The 16,098-nt window shown below is 41.8% G+C and overlaps 1 protein-coding gene across 11 annotated transcripts in view; it reads right to left on the reverse strand.

Moving 5' to 3' along the window:
• Positions 1-1,122: 1,122 nt before the first annotated feature.
• The window catches only part of fam20b (FAM20B glycosaminoglycan xylosylkinase), a 199,945-nt gene continuing 184,969 nt past the window's right edge, over positions 1,123-16,098 (reverse strand). For all 11 annotated transcript variants that reach the window (XM_078218002.1, XM_078217998.1, XM_078217994.1 and 8 more), the window contains one exon: positions 1,123-3,093. In XM_078218002.1, the coding sequence (XP_078074128.1) occupies positions 2,859-3,093 (235 nt within the window). In that variant the 3' untranslated portion in view covers positions 1,123-2,858. The remainder of the gene's footprint in view (positions 3,094-16,098) is intronic.

Raw genomic sequence — 16,098 nt, forward strand, 5'->3', positions numbered from 1 at the left:
GAGCAATTGACACCATTCTCTGCAGCAAAGAACAATGTGTCCAGGTGGCTGTGTTGCCTATCCAGTGCCAGGGTTTGGGACATCTGCTCGTGGCTGGAGAGGAACTTGCGGTGGGGATGCAAGGACCCCAGTCATTGGTCTGTGTTAGCACTAATGTCCGGGGAAGAACAAGGAGGTTCTGCATAGTCAGTAGAACTGGGCACCAAATTAAGAAGCAGAACCTCAAAGGTCATAATCTCAGGTAGTAATTCAGAGTCACATGTAAACTGGCATGGGGCAAATCAGATTAGGGAGATGTGTGGATCGGAAAGAGAGAGAATTCGGTGTTTACTTTGTGTTAGTGGGGTGGCCTTTAAAATGGTGCCTCAATCTTAAAGACTAAGTAGCTGGCTAGCCTGTCCCGCCAGCATGATGTCATGGGACCTGCCCCCAATGTTTTTTCTGTGTTGCTAGCAATACAGTGGAGAAAGCTGCAAAAATACCACATTTCCCACCAGCTGCAATACTGCCTCAAAAAGTTCCATCTTATGTTTCTAAATTTAAAAAGACAATTCTGAGGGCACGAAAGCAGACCTGGCTAAAATGCATTTGCAAATTAGTAGAAGGATAGTTCAGAATGCAGATACATTCCAACAAAGAAAAAGTCCACAACATTAGTGGTTAACTAGAAAGGTTAAAGATGGTACCAAACATAAAAAGCATATTGTGCAAAGACAGATGGAAGGTCGGAACATTGGACAGAATAGAGTATGAGAGAAAGCTAGCCAGAAATATAAAAACAGATAGTAAGAGTTTCTATAAATATTTTTTAAAGACATAGGCTAACAAAAGATCCAATAGAAAGTGAGCCTAGAGAACGAATAATAAGAAAATGGAAGGGAGGAACTCAGAAATTTTCAGGTAAGTATTGGAGCTGCTGACAATTTCCCATCTGTTCCAGTTCACACCTAGAACAATTCACAAGCTCCCACCCAGTAACTATGTTGACTAGGTGAGGTGCTGGCCAAAAGGAAGGAAAATGTCAAAGTCTTGCAATATTTTTTAAACATGAAGCATTAAAAGTAACCATTTTAAAATATGGGGACACAAATACTCCAACCAACAGGTAAGTAAATGACAAGAAACAATACTGACTGATCTTTAATAGAGACTCAAATTTTATAATGCACTGATGAAAAGGCCAATTTGTTGAAGCTGTGCTTTTTAATTATTAAAATAGAGGGGCATTATCCTACTCATTGTGGTGCTCAGAACATTATTTCCCAAACAGTGGGTGAACAGAATTTAAGCCACAGCTCCAGCCATTCTCTCCACTAAAATATGGAGTAATCTTCCATTTATCATAATCTAAGCAATAGCCCAAATAAATTATCTGTATAATTATTTACACACCACTTTATTAATTTATACTTCAAGAAAGGTTTCCATGTTTTGCTAAAGTTTGAATCGTTGATTTGAACAGTCCAAGCCTTCGTGCTTCGCAACAGTTATTGTAAACATCCAACGAAAAGCTGGTGGATCATAAGTTGAAGCAGAGAAGAACTGCCATTGGTCATCAACTTTGGAAGTTCTACTGTCAGATTTGGGATATCTCACAATATGTTTAGTGCACATAAATGTCAAAACAGTAAACCAACAGCTCAAACTTGGCACAGCATAAAGCTAAGAACCCCAATGCTTTTTAGAATCAATAAACAATTAAACATTCTGTTCTGTTACCCTTTATCCAAGTTCCAGTTTTTAAAAAAAAATCATTCAAAATTACAGTAAATGTACAAATTCACAACTTTCTTATAATTCAAGCTCTTCATCAGGAGAACAGTCAAATCAATGGAACAAAAACTGTTCAGTTGGTCCCATGCTTAAGTGTTGTGCAGCATTAGGTATGTCTCCCTTCCCAAACACTACCCGACAATGCTCAACAGTGTGGCCTGGCTGAGAACTAAAGGTTCATCCATGAGTAAGTTTGAATGTCTGTTGGATGCCATGATTCAAACTGGGTGAACATTATAGACAGCATGTATACAAATTATGGTTTAAAGTACACCATATGCACTCTAACAATAAGACAAGTCTGATTGAGCACTCTTATTAAAAAAAACCTTTACCTTAAGCCCAGCAGTTACACAATTTTAAATTGCCACAAGTCAAAGTAAGAAAATAAATTATATTCTGTAGTTTAAATTAAACAATGCATATGTTGAATTCACAGAAATTGAGGACATTCCTTCAGATTCAGTCTCATTTGCATTGAATTTGCACTGCAGTAATACCCTTACTGTAAAGTTTTTAAACTTATTTTCAATTTCTGGCAGAAAAACATTGAGATAGAACCTGCATCAGTGGGATTTGTAATTCGTCCATATAAGAATCTTCAATGTAACTAAAAAGCTAATCTAGTTGGAGAATGTTCTGGATTTCACTATTGGCAGTGTAAGATCAAGAATTTAAATATTCCTACACTCACTGAAGGTATCAGATGTCAGAATAAGCAGAGATTTATCACCTTTCTTTAGAAAACTTAAAACCGATCTTCATTATTGGATGAAAGATGAAACCACAAAGAACATGCCTATAGTTGCAATAAAGATCAAGTGAATCAGCATTACTTCAGAAAGCAATTTTATTGCCCCAATTTATGTTCATCTGTTTGTCAATGCATCCAGGAGTTCAGTAAAATCCAGTTGGGTCAACTGATATTCCAGTACCTGTCCTAGGAAAGCTTGCTTTTCCAAATAATTTATACTCCTAAAGGGAATGGAAACATTTCCTTGAGTTTGTACTCCATACTGTGCAATTTGCACTATGTTTGACATTATGCAGAGCAGCAGTATTATTCAACTTGCATTTCAAACACTTTATTTCAAGTGAGATAGTTTCATTCTGTCTTCCACCAGCACACTGTCTGACCCAAATTGTTCAATGCACTGCTTGATAGTTGCTAGGACACCCATCAGTCGTCGGTCCATGGCCTCCAAATGTGCATCTGTCAAAACTGGGGTTATTGGATCATGTGACATGGCAGTCCGCATAGCAGTACTCAGACCTCCATTCTTTAAGTAGTTTAACCTGTTCCAGGTAGACACTCTAATACTGTTTTAAAAAAAAAGAGAGTGTTGTCTGTATAGAAACTAGGCAAAATAAAAACTAAGTGATGAACATGAAGGCTACAAAAACAGAAGTTCAAATGGAGTGTAAAATGCACACGCAAATGAAATTCACTTCTATGGATTTTTGCAATAACTTTGCTCTTTTACCAAAATACTGAAACGGATAAATATTCTATACATGGCATAATAGGATAAAGAATTAGAATACAATGTGTGAACAAAAGAACATTAGAGAGAGGAGCAGTAGACATAGACAATCACCTGGCCCATTGAGTCTGCTGCACCACTCATAAGGATTGTCTCTAGGGCTCCAACTCCACTCCCTTGCCTGCTTCCCGAAACAACAGATTTGCTGAGAGACCAAAAGCCTATCTACCCCAGCCTTAATTCATGATGCCATATCTACAACACTCTGGGGTAGAAAATTCCAAAGATTCACAACTTTTGAATGAAAAAATTCCTCATCTCAGTCTTTATCCTGAAACAGTGCCCCATTGTTTTAGATTCTCTAGCCATGGGAACCAATATCTCAGTACTCTGTGAAGCCCCTTCATAATCTTTAATGTTTCAATGAGAACATCTCTTATTCTTCCAAACTTCAGAGAATATAGTCACAATTTACTCAGCCCCTCATCGAAGGATAACTCTCGCATATCTGGAACCAATCTAATGAACCTTCACACTGCTGCCTCTGAATTTATTTCCGTCCTTAAACATGGAGTCCAAAACTGCTTACAGTATTCCAGGTGCAGGCTCACCAAAGCCTCACATAATTGTAGCACTCAAATCCCCCTGCAACAGAGGCCAACATACCAATGGCTTGATGAACCTACATGCTAACTTTGTACAACCAAGTCTCTCTGAACATCAACATTTACAAGTTTTACATTATTACAATCCCCGAGGAGACCAGTAACTTTTAAAAACACCCACAAGCTTCCAATTAACAGCTGAAAAATGTTTATATTTTAAGACATTTACTGTGACAAGCACTATTTATCATCTTTGCAGGTAACTTATACTTTGAATCACAGAATGGAATGCCTTCCTTTTATTTTTTAACACAACTGGAAAAAACACTTCAAGGATATGTTATACTGTCAATTCTATCAGAATTAGTACAGAATTATTCTCAGCTCCTAAGGTTTACTTCTGTTCTTTTCCTTACTCAACTTGGTAACTTCTGACCCCCAGAGATGCCCTTCACAGTCTTTTATGCAAGCTAGGAGAATCTTCCATCTTCATTTAACTCTTCATGAATTTGGGCTTTTCAATCTGAGGGTGAGCTTCAATCTGTAGTCCAGCACAAAACCTTTCAGCCTCTGGCTGCTCTCTCTCTCTGCCTGTGATATTTTAGAAATGCTTAAATACTGATTGGCTATCCTTGAGGCCCAACTCTATCCTATCCCGGAATCAAATGTTCAAAGTAGGCTACATTTGCCAAATCACCACTGTAGAAGGTACACTCACTCACTGCACATCACTGCCAGTGATGCCATAGGAGCTTGCCTGCATCAAAGTATAGGATCATTCATAATATTGAGCCATGTAAAGATACTTTTAACAAGCGCAACACCAATAAAACATATTATTTTCAAGCGGGGTGGCAGCGAAAAATTAGAAGTGGGGCAGAAAGAGTAGCAGCAAATGGACGGAGAGCGTTCACCAGCACATAATAATGATGTCAATGGTGAGAGGAACTGCATGTGCTGGCGGAAGAAGTGGGTGTCAATTTCCTGTTCCAGATCAGTGTCACAGATAGTGTTCAAAATCTCGCAACCTGATATTTTAACATTTCTCTGGCACTTGGAGACTTAGGGCAGGATTTTACGGCCTCACTAGAGCGAGATCGTAAAATCCCACTCGAGGCCAACAGAGATTTCCATTCTGGGAACCTCGCCCGCCTCGGAGGGTTTCGGCCCTACAGTCTGCCCAGGCATCACAGCTCCTTTTACCATTGTCTACTTTACAACTGTGAATACCTTGCACATTCTTCCCAGTAAAACAATCTGGACCTTCCTTTCTTATTTTAACAATCAAACCACCCAGGCTTGCTGTCAGGCAGACCTCTAAATTTAGGGTGAAAAAGGATCATATGACCTATTCTGTTCAAAGACAGTCCCCAAACTTGTTATAAACCTCATTGCAACTACACATTTAAAAAAATATTCTGCTTTTCCACTACAACCAAAATGAACTCCATGCTTCCCACATTATATTCCATCTGCCACCTTGTTGCCCACTCACTTAACCTGTCTATATTTCTTTGCAGCCTGTGTCCTCCTCACAGCTTACATTCCAACTTAGCTTTATATCATCAGCGAACTGAGATGCATGACTCTGTCTCTTCATTTAAGTCACTAATATACATTCTAAACAGCAGAGGCCATTGCCCCGATCCTTGCAGCCCTCCACTAGTCACTTGAAAATATCCATTTTATCCCTACTCTTTGCTTCCATTAGCTAATCCTCAATCAATGTTAATATATCATTCTCAACTCCATGAGCCCTTATGCAATCACCTTTAGTGTGGCACTTTATGAAATGTCTTTTGGAATTTCAAGTCTAGTATGGGAGGAAACCAGAGCACCCAGAGGAAACCCACACAGACATGGAGAGAACATGCAGACTCCACACAGACAGTGACCAAAGCTGGGAATCGAACCCAGGTCCCTAGCACTGTGAGGCAACAGTGGTAACCACTGTGCCACCATGGAAGACAATGGAATATATCCTCAGTGTGAAGACAGTACTTGGTCTTCACAGGATGCAGTGGTCATTTCATGATACTGTGATGGACAAATGTATCTGTGCTAGATATATTGCTGCTGGTTCCCCTTTATCTGAGCTATTTAATCACATTCTCTAAAATCTCCAGTAAATTTATCAAACAGGATTTTCCGTTCATAAAACCATGTTGATTTGTTCTAATCCTACTATGTGTTTCTAAATACATTCAACTCCAGCATTTCCTGATTACTGATGCCAGGCTAAATGGCCTGTACTTCCCCATTATCTCTCTCCCTCCTTTCTTGAATAGCAATGTTGTATTTGCCAACTTCCATTCTGCTGGGACCATCCTAGAAACTGGCTAGTTTCCTCTCATATTTTTTCAATTTTTGTTAACTTTTTGGTTACCCTTTGCTGGTTTCGAAGACATTCTCAATCCTCAGAATTAATTATTACTCTTTGAAACTTTATTAGCCTCTTTTCATCTAATACTATCCCTAATCGGCTGAATAAGCCACAAAATAATCTTTCTTGCTGAGATTTTGTTTTCAATGAAATGTAATTTTGTTGACCACTTGATATATCTCTTTAAATGATGCTCACTCATTGTTTATTTCCCAGTGGATTTTTTTCTGTACGAATTAACCATACTTCATTGCATAATACTAGATCTAAAACAGCTTCATCCCTAGTTGGTTCCACAACATATTGCTCCAGGAACTGTTGCAAAAGCATTCTACAGACTCATCTTTCAGATTACATTTTCCGCTTGTAAGTTCCAGTCAATATGGAGATTAAATTCCTCCACAATTATTACACGACTTTCATTACAAGCTCCAATAATTTTTTGTTTAATGCTGTATCCAACAGTACGACTACTGTTAGGGGCCTATAAACTAGTCCAGACAGCATTTAATGATCCTTGCCATTCCTAGTCTCTACCCAGGTATGCTCCATGCCACTTCCAACTTGAGAAAATACAAATAATGATTTGCAACCTTCTTCATCCAGAAATGCTGTGTGGGTCATTCATCGCTACCTCCTTCTGAGATCCCCACCAGTGCAATGTGCACCATCTAAAAGATGCAGCATTTCAGGCTTGACAACACCCCCAAACCACTGACTTCTAGCATTGAGGAGGCCAAGGGCAGTAGACATATGGGAACATCACCACCATTCGCAAGTTAAATACCATTCTGACTTGGAAAAATATTGCTATTCCTTCATCATCATTGGGTCAAACTCTTTGGCCCCTGACATCTCTTGAAAACCTTAATGTGCAGTGAAGGTGCTGACATAATCAAAATGGTGTCAGGAGTTAGAAGTTAATCTTCCATTAAAGATTTGTCTTAATAATTATCTTGCAATAAATGTTGAGGCAAATTTGGAGGTTGAAAGGGTGTGCAGTGCACCAAAGTGCTCTGAAACTTGTAGATACTTGTTGCATAAGTATATGCAAAATGATTGGCAGGCCTGTTGAGTGTCATAAGGGATGATTTCAGGATTTTATGCGCACAATGGAGAAGACATGTTCAAAGGGAATGTGAGCAAGACATAAAAGCCTAGATTTTCTACTGAGACAAAATCCTGTATGAAAACATAGTGAAACACAGTTTTGTCTATTGTCTATCTCTGTTGCAATTTCCAAGTAAGAAGTCTCACAACACCAGGTTAAAGTCCAACAGGTTTATTTGGTAGCATAAGCCACTAGCTTTCGGAGCACTGCTCCTTCATCAGGTAAGTGGGAGTTCGCTTACCTGAAGGAGCAACGCTCCGAAAACTAGTGGCTTGTGCTACCAAATAAACCTGTTGGACTTTAACCTGGTGTTGTGAGACTTCTTACTGTGTTTACCCCAGTCCAACGCCGACATCTCCACATCATGCCAATTTCCAAGGTCAGCCAGTGTGGGAAATGCGCACACTACTGTTGCAGGGTTAATAAAAAGCTTAAAATTCTGGAACTCCCTGCCTAACAGCACTGTGGGAGTTCCTTTGTCGCAGATGTAGCTGCTCACTAGCATCTCAAGGGTAATCTGGGATGGGTGAAAAATGCAGGCCTTGTCAGCAATACCCTTAACTCAGGAATAAATGACAATCTGATTCCAAGGGGGCTTCTAAGATTATTTGTAGAAGCAGTTTATAATTTTTAATAGTTCAAAACGATTGAATTTTTAAAAAATTGCAGGATGAGAAAAAAAACTAAATAGATATACTCGCTTATTTTAGGGTTATGGTTTTGGCTTTTAGACACACTAGAGCACAGCTGCCTTTCACATGACTCCCTGCAGAGTTTGCCATTTTATCTTGGGCTGTGGAAAGGAGTGGAAAGACCTGGTCAAAGAACAAACAAAGAACAAAGAACAATACAGCACAGGAACAGGCCCTTCGGCCCTCCAAGCCCGCGCCGCTCCCCGGTCCAGGATTGAATCCTGAATCCAGGATCCCCGCCCAACTTTCCAGCCTATCTACACACCAATATCCTATCCCCGAGCTGTCCCTCACAGCTACGATGCTTTGTTCATCACAACCTACCAACTCACCCCGACCCCCCCACTCCAGACCATGTGATCTCCAGGGAGAGGCGAAAACCCAGAGTGAAAACCCCAGGGCCAATATGGGGAAAAAAAAATCTGGGAAATTCCTCTCCGATCCCCTGAGGCGATCGAAACGAGTCCAGGAGATCACACTGGCCCTGATCGGAAAATGCTTCCCAACCCCATTCACCCCCACTTCCACGAACACCATACGAACTCCCCGCCCCCGAGACAGGCCCCCAACTATCCGCAGTCTCGCTCTGTACTGGCACCAGCAAGATGATCATAGAATGAAGCCTTGAAACAAGAAACAAAGAACAATTAGCCCGCGCCGCTCCCTGGTCCAAACTAGACCACTCTTTTGTATCCCTCCATTCCCACTCCGTTCATATAGCTGTCTAGATAAGTCTTAAACGTTCCCAGTGTGTCTGCCTCCACCACCTTGCCCGGCAACCCATTCCAGGCCCCCACGACCCTCTGTGTAAAATATGTCCTTCTGATATCTGTGTTAAACCTCCCCCCCTTCACCTTGAACCTATGACCCCTCGTGAACGTCACCACCGACCCGGGGAAAAGCTTCCCACTGTTCACCCTATCTATGCCTTTCATAATTTTATACACCTCTATTAAGTCTCCCCTCATCCTCCGTCTTTCCAAGGAGAACAACCCCAGTTTCCCCAATCTCTCCTCATAACCAAGCCCCTCCATACCAGGCAACATCCTGGTAAACCTCCTCTGTACTCTCTCCAAAGCCTCCACGTCCTTCTGGTAGTGTGGCGACCAGAACTGGACGCAGTATTCCAAATGCGGCCGAACCAACGTTCTATACATCTGCAACATCAAACCCCAACTTTTATACTCTATGCCCCGTCCTATAAAGGCAAGCATGCCATATGCCTTCTTCACCACCTTCTCCACCTGTGACGTCACCTTCAAAGATCTGTGGACTTGCACACCCAGGTCCCTCTGCGTCTCTACACCCTTTATGGTTCTTCCATTTATCGTGTAGCTCCTCCCTACATTATTCCCACCAAAATGCATCACTTCGCATTTATCAGGATTGAACTGCATCTGCCATTTCTTTGCCCAAATTTCCAGCCTATCTATATCCTTCTGTAGCCTCTGACAATGTTCCTCACTATCTGCAAGTCCTGCCAGTTTTGTGTCGTCCGCAAACTTACTGATCACCCCAGTTACTCCTTCTTCCAGATAATTTATATAAATCACAAAAAGCAGAGGTCCCAATACAGAGCCCTGCGGTACACCACTAGTAAGAAGTTTAACAACACCAGGTTAAAGTCCAACAGGTTTATTTGGTAGCAAAAGCCACACAAGCTTTCCGAAAGCTTGTGTGGCTTTTGCTACCAAATAAACCTGTTGGACTTTAACCTGGTGTTGTTAAACTTCTTACTGTGTTTACCCCAGTCCAACGCCGGCATCTCCACATCACATACACCACTAGTCACAGGCCTCCAGCCGGAAAACGACCCTTCCACTACCACCCTCTGTCTTCTATGACCAAGCCAGTTCTCCACCCATCTAGCCACCTCCCCCTTTATCCCATGAGATCCAACCTTTTTCACTACCCAACCATGAGGGACTTTGTCAAACGCTTTACTAAAGTCCATATAGACAACATCCACGGCCCTTCCTTCGTCAACCATTTTGGTCACTTCTTCAAAAAACACCAAAAAAAAGTGAGGCATGACCTCCCTCTCACAAAAACATGCTGACTATCGTTAATGAGTTTATTCCTTTCTAAATGCGCATACATCCTATCTCTAAGAATCTTCTCCAACAACTTCCCCACCACGGACGTCAAGCTCACCGGCCTAAAATTACCCGGGTTATCCTTCCTACCCTTCTTAAATAACGGGACCACATTGGCTATCCTCCAATCCTCTGGGACCTCACCTGCGTCCAGTGACGAGACAAAGATTTGCGTCAGAGGCCCAACGATTTCAACTATCGTCTCCCTAAGCAGCCTTGGATAGATTCCATCAGGCCCTGGGGATTTGTCAGTCTTTATATTCTCTAACAAACCTAACACTTCCTCCTTTGTAATGGAGATTCTCTCCAACGGTTCAACACTCCCCTCAGAGACACTCCCAGTCAACACATCCCTCTCCTTTGTGAATACCGACGCAAAGTATTCATTTAGGATCTCCCCTATTTCTTTGGGCATAAGTCCCCACTATTGTCCCTGAGAGGTCCGATTTTTTCCCTAACAACCCTTTTGTTCCTAACGTATGAATAAAATGCCTTGGGATTCTCCTTAATCCTGTCTGCCAAGAACATTTCGTGACCCTTTTTTGCTCTTCTAATTCCCCGTTTGAGTACTTTCCTACTTTCTTTGTACTCCTCCAGAGCTCCCTCCGTTTTTAGCTGCTTGGACCTAACATACGCCTCTCTTTTCTTTTTGACCAGTCCCTCAATTTCCCTGGTTATCCACGGTTCTCTAATCCTACCCTTCCTATCCTTTTTTACAGGCACATGCTTGTCCTGTAGCCCTAACAGCCGTTCCTTAAAAGACTGCCACATACCAGATGTGGATTTACCCTCAAACAGCCTCTCCCAATCAAGAGCTGCCAATTTCTGCCTGATCCCACTAAAGTTAGCCTTCCCCCAATCCAACACCTTACCCTTGGGACACCACACATCCTTTTCCATCACTATCCTAAAGCTAACAGAATTGTGGTCACTATTTGCCACATGTTCCCCTACCAAAACTTTGAAGACCTGATCGGGCTCATTCCCCAGTACCAGGTCCAGTATAGCCCCCTCTCTAGTCGGGCTGTCTACATATTGTTCCAACGAACCCTCCTGTACACATTTTACAAATTCCTCCCCATCCAGAGTCCCTGCCCTCAGCGATTTCCAGTCTATACCAGGGAAACTGAAGTCTCCCACTACAACAACCCTATTTTTCCTGCACCTATGCAGTATCTCCTGACATATCCATTCTTCCACTTCCCTTGGGCTGTTGGGGGGCCTGTAGTACACCCCCAACATAGTGACTGCGCCTTTCCTGTTTCTAAGCTCCACCCAGAGTGACTCGTTACACGACCCCTCTGAATTGTCCTCCCTCTGCACCGCTGTAATATGCTCTCCAACTAATACCGCTACTCCCCCACCTCTTTTGGCCCCTCCTCTGTCTCGCCTAAAACACTTGTACCCCGGAATATTCAGCTGCCAGTCCTGTCCCTCTTTCAACCAAGTCTCTGTCACCGCAACCACATCCAAATTCCTCGTGCGCATTAAGGCCCCAAGTTCGTCTGTCTTACCTGCTACGCTCCTTGCATTGAAGTATAAGCACTCCAGACCTCCAGGCTCAGTGAGGCCGTCCTCCCCCAGAGTGCTCTTCTTTGCCAGCCTTGTCCCAGCCCCAAGCTCGTCCCCAGCCTCCACTCTTATAGACCTAATAGTTTGATCCCCACCCCCCTGCCATACTAGTTTAAACCCCCCCGATGGTCATAAAGGGAGCCTTGGTCACTGGGCCGGAGCAACATTGATCAAGGCCTGGAATTGTCTGCTGTTTTAAGTTGAAAAATAGTACATGACACGAGTTTGCTGAAAAGAAATAACTAACAGAAAATATAGACTTTGTAAAATTACATTGTTAGGAGGGGTGCAGGACAGTTTATAGAATGTATAGGTGATTGCATATGAATTTATTTATTTCGCACTCAGTTCCTGATAGCAGTTAATACAAGCATAGTGTAGGAATTCACGGTAGGACAGGCACCCGGGGCCCTCTTATCCCCATGGCCAGTTTGTAAATGACATAGCTAATGATCTAGAGACAGGTAAAATTCAGAAGATGCTTGATTGGATCAAGCACCAGTATCAAAACCTTCTTTAATCCTTAACACCGTGATTAACACTCCCTTGTCTTGTGCCCATAACATTTTTGTCCAATCTCTCCTAGTACCCGCCTATCCCTGACCTTCTACCCTGCTTCAGCTGCTTCACCCCCTCTTACACAGTATAAAATCCATTAATTTTCTCCCTCCCTTTAGTTCTGAAGAAGTCTTTCGGACTCAAAATGTTAATCCTGTTTCTCTCTCCATAGATGCTGCAGACCTGCTGAGTATTTCCAACATTTTCTGTTTTATTTCAGATTTCCAGCATCTGCAGTATTTTGCTTTTACTTTGATGTGATTGGTTAGTTGTGTGACCTCTTGGCACTGACAATTGCATGCTGCTTCCACTATTTAACATTACTTGAGTTGTAGTCTAACCAGGTTGGAATCTTTAGGTACGTCTGCTGCTGCTCTTAGCATGCTCTCGTCCACTCATTGGTCCAGGGTTGGTTTACTGGTTTGATGGCAATGAGAGAGTAAGGATATTTCAAGCCATGGGGTTAAAGAATATGGTTGAATGCAATTCTGCTGCTGATAACCCACAGCAGCCCAGATTTGAGCTACTTGATCTGTTTTGAATCTCATTTAGCACAGTGATAATGCCAGTTTAAGTTTAAAGTTTATTTATTAATGCCACAAGTAGGCTTAATTAACACTGCAATGAAGTTACTGTGAAAATCCCCTAGTCGCCACACTCCAGTAGCTGTTCAGGTACATTGAGGGAGAATTTAGCATGGGCAATGCATCCAACCAGCACATCTTTCAGACTTTGGGAGGAAACCACAGCACCCAGAGGAAACCCACACAGACATGGAGAGAACATGCAGACTCCACATAGACAGTGACCCAAGCTGGGAATCAAACCCAGGGCCCTAGCACTGTGAGGCAACAGTGCTAACCACTGTGCCACCATGCAAGACAATGGAATATATCCTCAGTGTGAAGACAGGACTTGGTCTTCACAGGATGCAGTGGTCATTTTATGATACTGTCATGGACAAATGCATCTGTGCTAGATATATTGCTGAGGACAAGATAAAGATTTTTCCTCCGCTGTTGGTTCACTTACCACAGGCCCAGTTTATCCTTCTGGACTCAGCCAGCTCAGTAGTGGTGTTAACAAACCATTCCTGTAAAATTCCCACCCAGACTACATTCTGCACCCCTGCTACACTTATACTACTTTTAAGAGGTTTTTTACATTAAATTGAAAAGAGCAACTTTTTAACCCAAATAAAACATTAACCCAATATCGGTTTACTTAAAGAACAACATATTGTTGCCTTGTAATAAACGTTTCCATCTACATTTGTAAACCTCATCACAAGGATCATAAGAACATAAGAACTAGAAGCAGGAGTAGGCCATCTGGCCCCTTGAGCTTGCTCCGCCATTCAATAAGATCATGGCTGATCTTTTTGTGGACTCAGCTCCACTTACCCGCCCGCTCACCATAACCCTCAATTCCTTTACTGTTCAAAAATGTATCTATCCTTGCCTCAAAAACATTCAATGAGGTAGCCTCAACTGCTTCACTGGACAAGGAATTCCACAGATTCACAACCCTTTGTGTGAAGAAGTTCCTCCTCAACTCAGTCCTAAATCTGCTTCCCCTTATTTTGAGGCTATGCCCCCAGTTCTAGTTTCACCCGCCAGTGGAAACAACTTCCCTGCTTCTATCTTATCTATTTCCTTCATAATCTTATATGTTTCGAAAAGATCTCCCTTCATTCTTCTGAATTCCAATGAGTATACTCCCAGTCTACTCAGTCTCTCCTCATAAGCCAATCCTCTCAACTCCGGAATCAACCTAGTGAATCTCCTCTGCACCCCCTCCAGTGCCAGTATAGCCTTTCTCAAGTAAGGAGACCAAAACTGTACACAGTACTCCAGGTGTGGCCTCACCAGCACCTTATACAGCTGCAACATAACCTCGCTGTTTTTAAACTCCATCCCACTAGCAATGAAGGACAAAATTCCATTTGCCTTCTTAATTACCTGCTGCACCTGCAAACCAACTCCTTGAGATTCCTGCACAAGGACACCCAGGTCCCTCTGCACAGCAGCATGCTGCAATTTTGTACCATTTAAATAGTCAATTTTGCTGTTATTCCTACCAAAACGGATGACCTCACATTTACAAACATTGTACTCCATCTGCCAGACCCTCGCCCACTCACTTAGACAATCTATATCCCTTTGCAGACTTTCAGCGTCCTCTGCACACTTTGCTCTTCCACCCATCTTAATGTCATCTGCAAATTTTGACACACCACACTTGGTCCCCAACTCCAAATCATCCATGTAAATCGTAAACAATTGCGGTCCCAACACTGATCCCTGAGGCACACCACTAGTCACTGATTGCCAACCAGAAAAACACCCGTTTACCCCCACGCTTTCTGTTAGTTAACCAATCCTCTATCCATGCTAATACATTACCTGTAACGCCGTGCACTTTTATCTTATGATCACTTAAACTGCTAAAAGAATGTCCATATACAACTTCTATCTGTGTTATAACCCAGGAAAATCTATGTTGCAGCCATCAGCATAACCAGTACTAACACTCTGCTGGCCTATTTCATTGCTAGATGCAAACTGCCAAACATTTCAAGAAATAAAATGTGCATCACGGATGTTACATTACTGACATTCTCTCATTCATATACAAAGTCATGATTAAGTACATAAAAATTATGGACTTTTCATAAGTGAATATGAATTTTAAATCCACACCGCTTGGTATGCAGCTCATATTTCAAATTTTGCTCTTACATATAAATTCAAAGAACACAAATTCAACAGTTTTCCCACCCAAAAACTAACTTTATTGAAAAAAAAACCTATAAACTACCCAAACAACATTTTGGACAGTGAAATGAATATTTAAAATTCATTCCGTTGACAAATTCATCATTTTTCTCTAGGCACTTGCAGCCCTCCCAGTACCTCAACTAAATTTTACAGTCAAGCTTATTCACATTTGCATTAGATTTTACTAATGAACTTTCTAGCAGATGCTACTGGACTGCAACTATAGCAGAAAGGTTGTCTGACTTTTTTTCTCCCTGTATTTGGGAGCTTTGTGGTCAACAGTAGTATCCATGTTGCTACCTGCAGCGATTAGTTAACCCAATATGCACAAGAATGATCCATGGGTGCTTCAAAGCCTCTCTGCCTCAGGCTGCTAGCTATCTCTTTCTTTGAACTTTAATAAAAGTTTTGCACCTGGCTCCTAATCCTCTTTTCAAAGGGCATGCAAAGGTTTTGGTTATCGGTTTTGTCTATAAAAAGAGACTAATTATTCCACATCATGCACAGTCAATACTTACTGAAGCAGTAGTAACAGAAGCATCAGTGTCAGGACTGGGCTACTTCCACAACTGCAGTTTCTAAGTCATGGTAAATTAAGTTATTTGGTTGATTCATCAACAAAATAATTGGTGTGGCTATAATCAGCACCTCATCGATACTGGACTCATTCTGATCGTATTCATCTAGTATCATGCTGTTAAGACAGATTTATTAGAAGACCTAACAACAACAGAAAATTTTAAAAATAAGGCTATATGCAAACATACTTGTGAGTCACCCTGTACCCAATGACATTAGTGGGTGGCCATCTCCCAGGAATGTTATGAGTGAAAGGCGCATGAAAATGGTCGGTAGTGACACTATTGAACAGTTACTCGATATGGAGGTATTGGACTCAAATCCACAAGCCATCTCCAGTGTGCCTCATTATAAACACCTCAAAATAAAACTTCTTAGCTTAATAAGCTTGAATAAAGAATTTGCACAAGCACATTGTTAACATAACTTCACAAGAGTCCAAACATCATATTTTATCAGTTGATT

This window comes from Mustelus asterias, chromosome 8 (genome assembly GCF_964213995.1).
Source record: "Mustelus asterias chromosome 8, sMusAst1.hap1.1, whole genome shotgun sequence".
Taxonomy (NCBI): domain Eukaryota; kingdom Metazoa; phylum Chordata; class Chondrichthyes; order Carcharhiniformes; family Triakidae; genus Mustelus; species Mustelus asterias.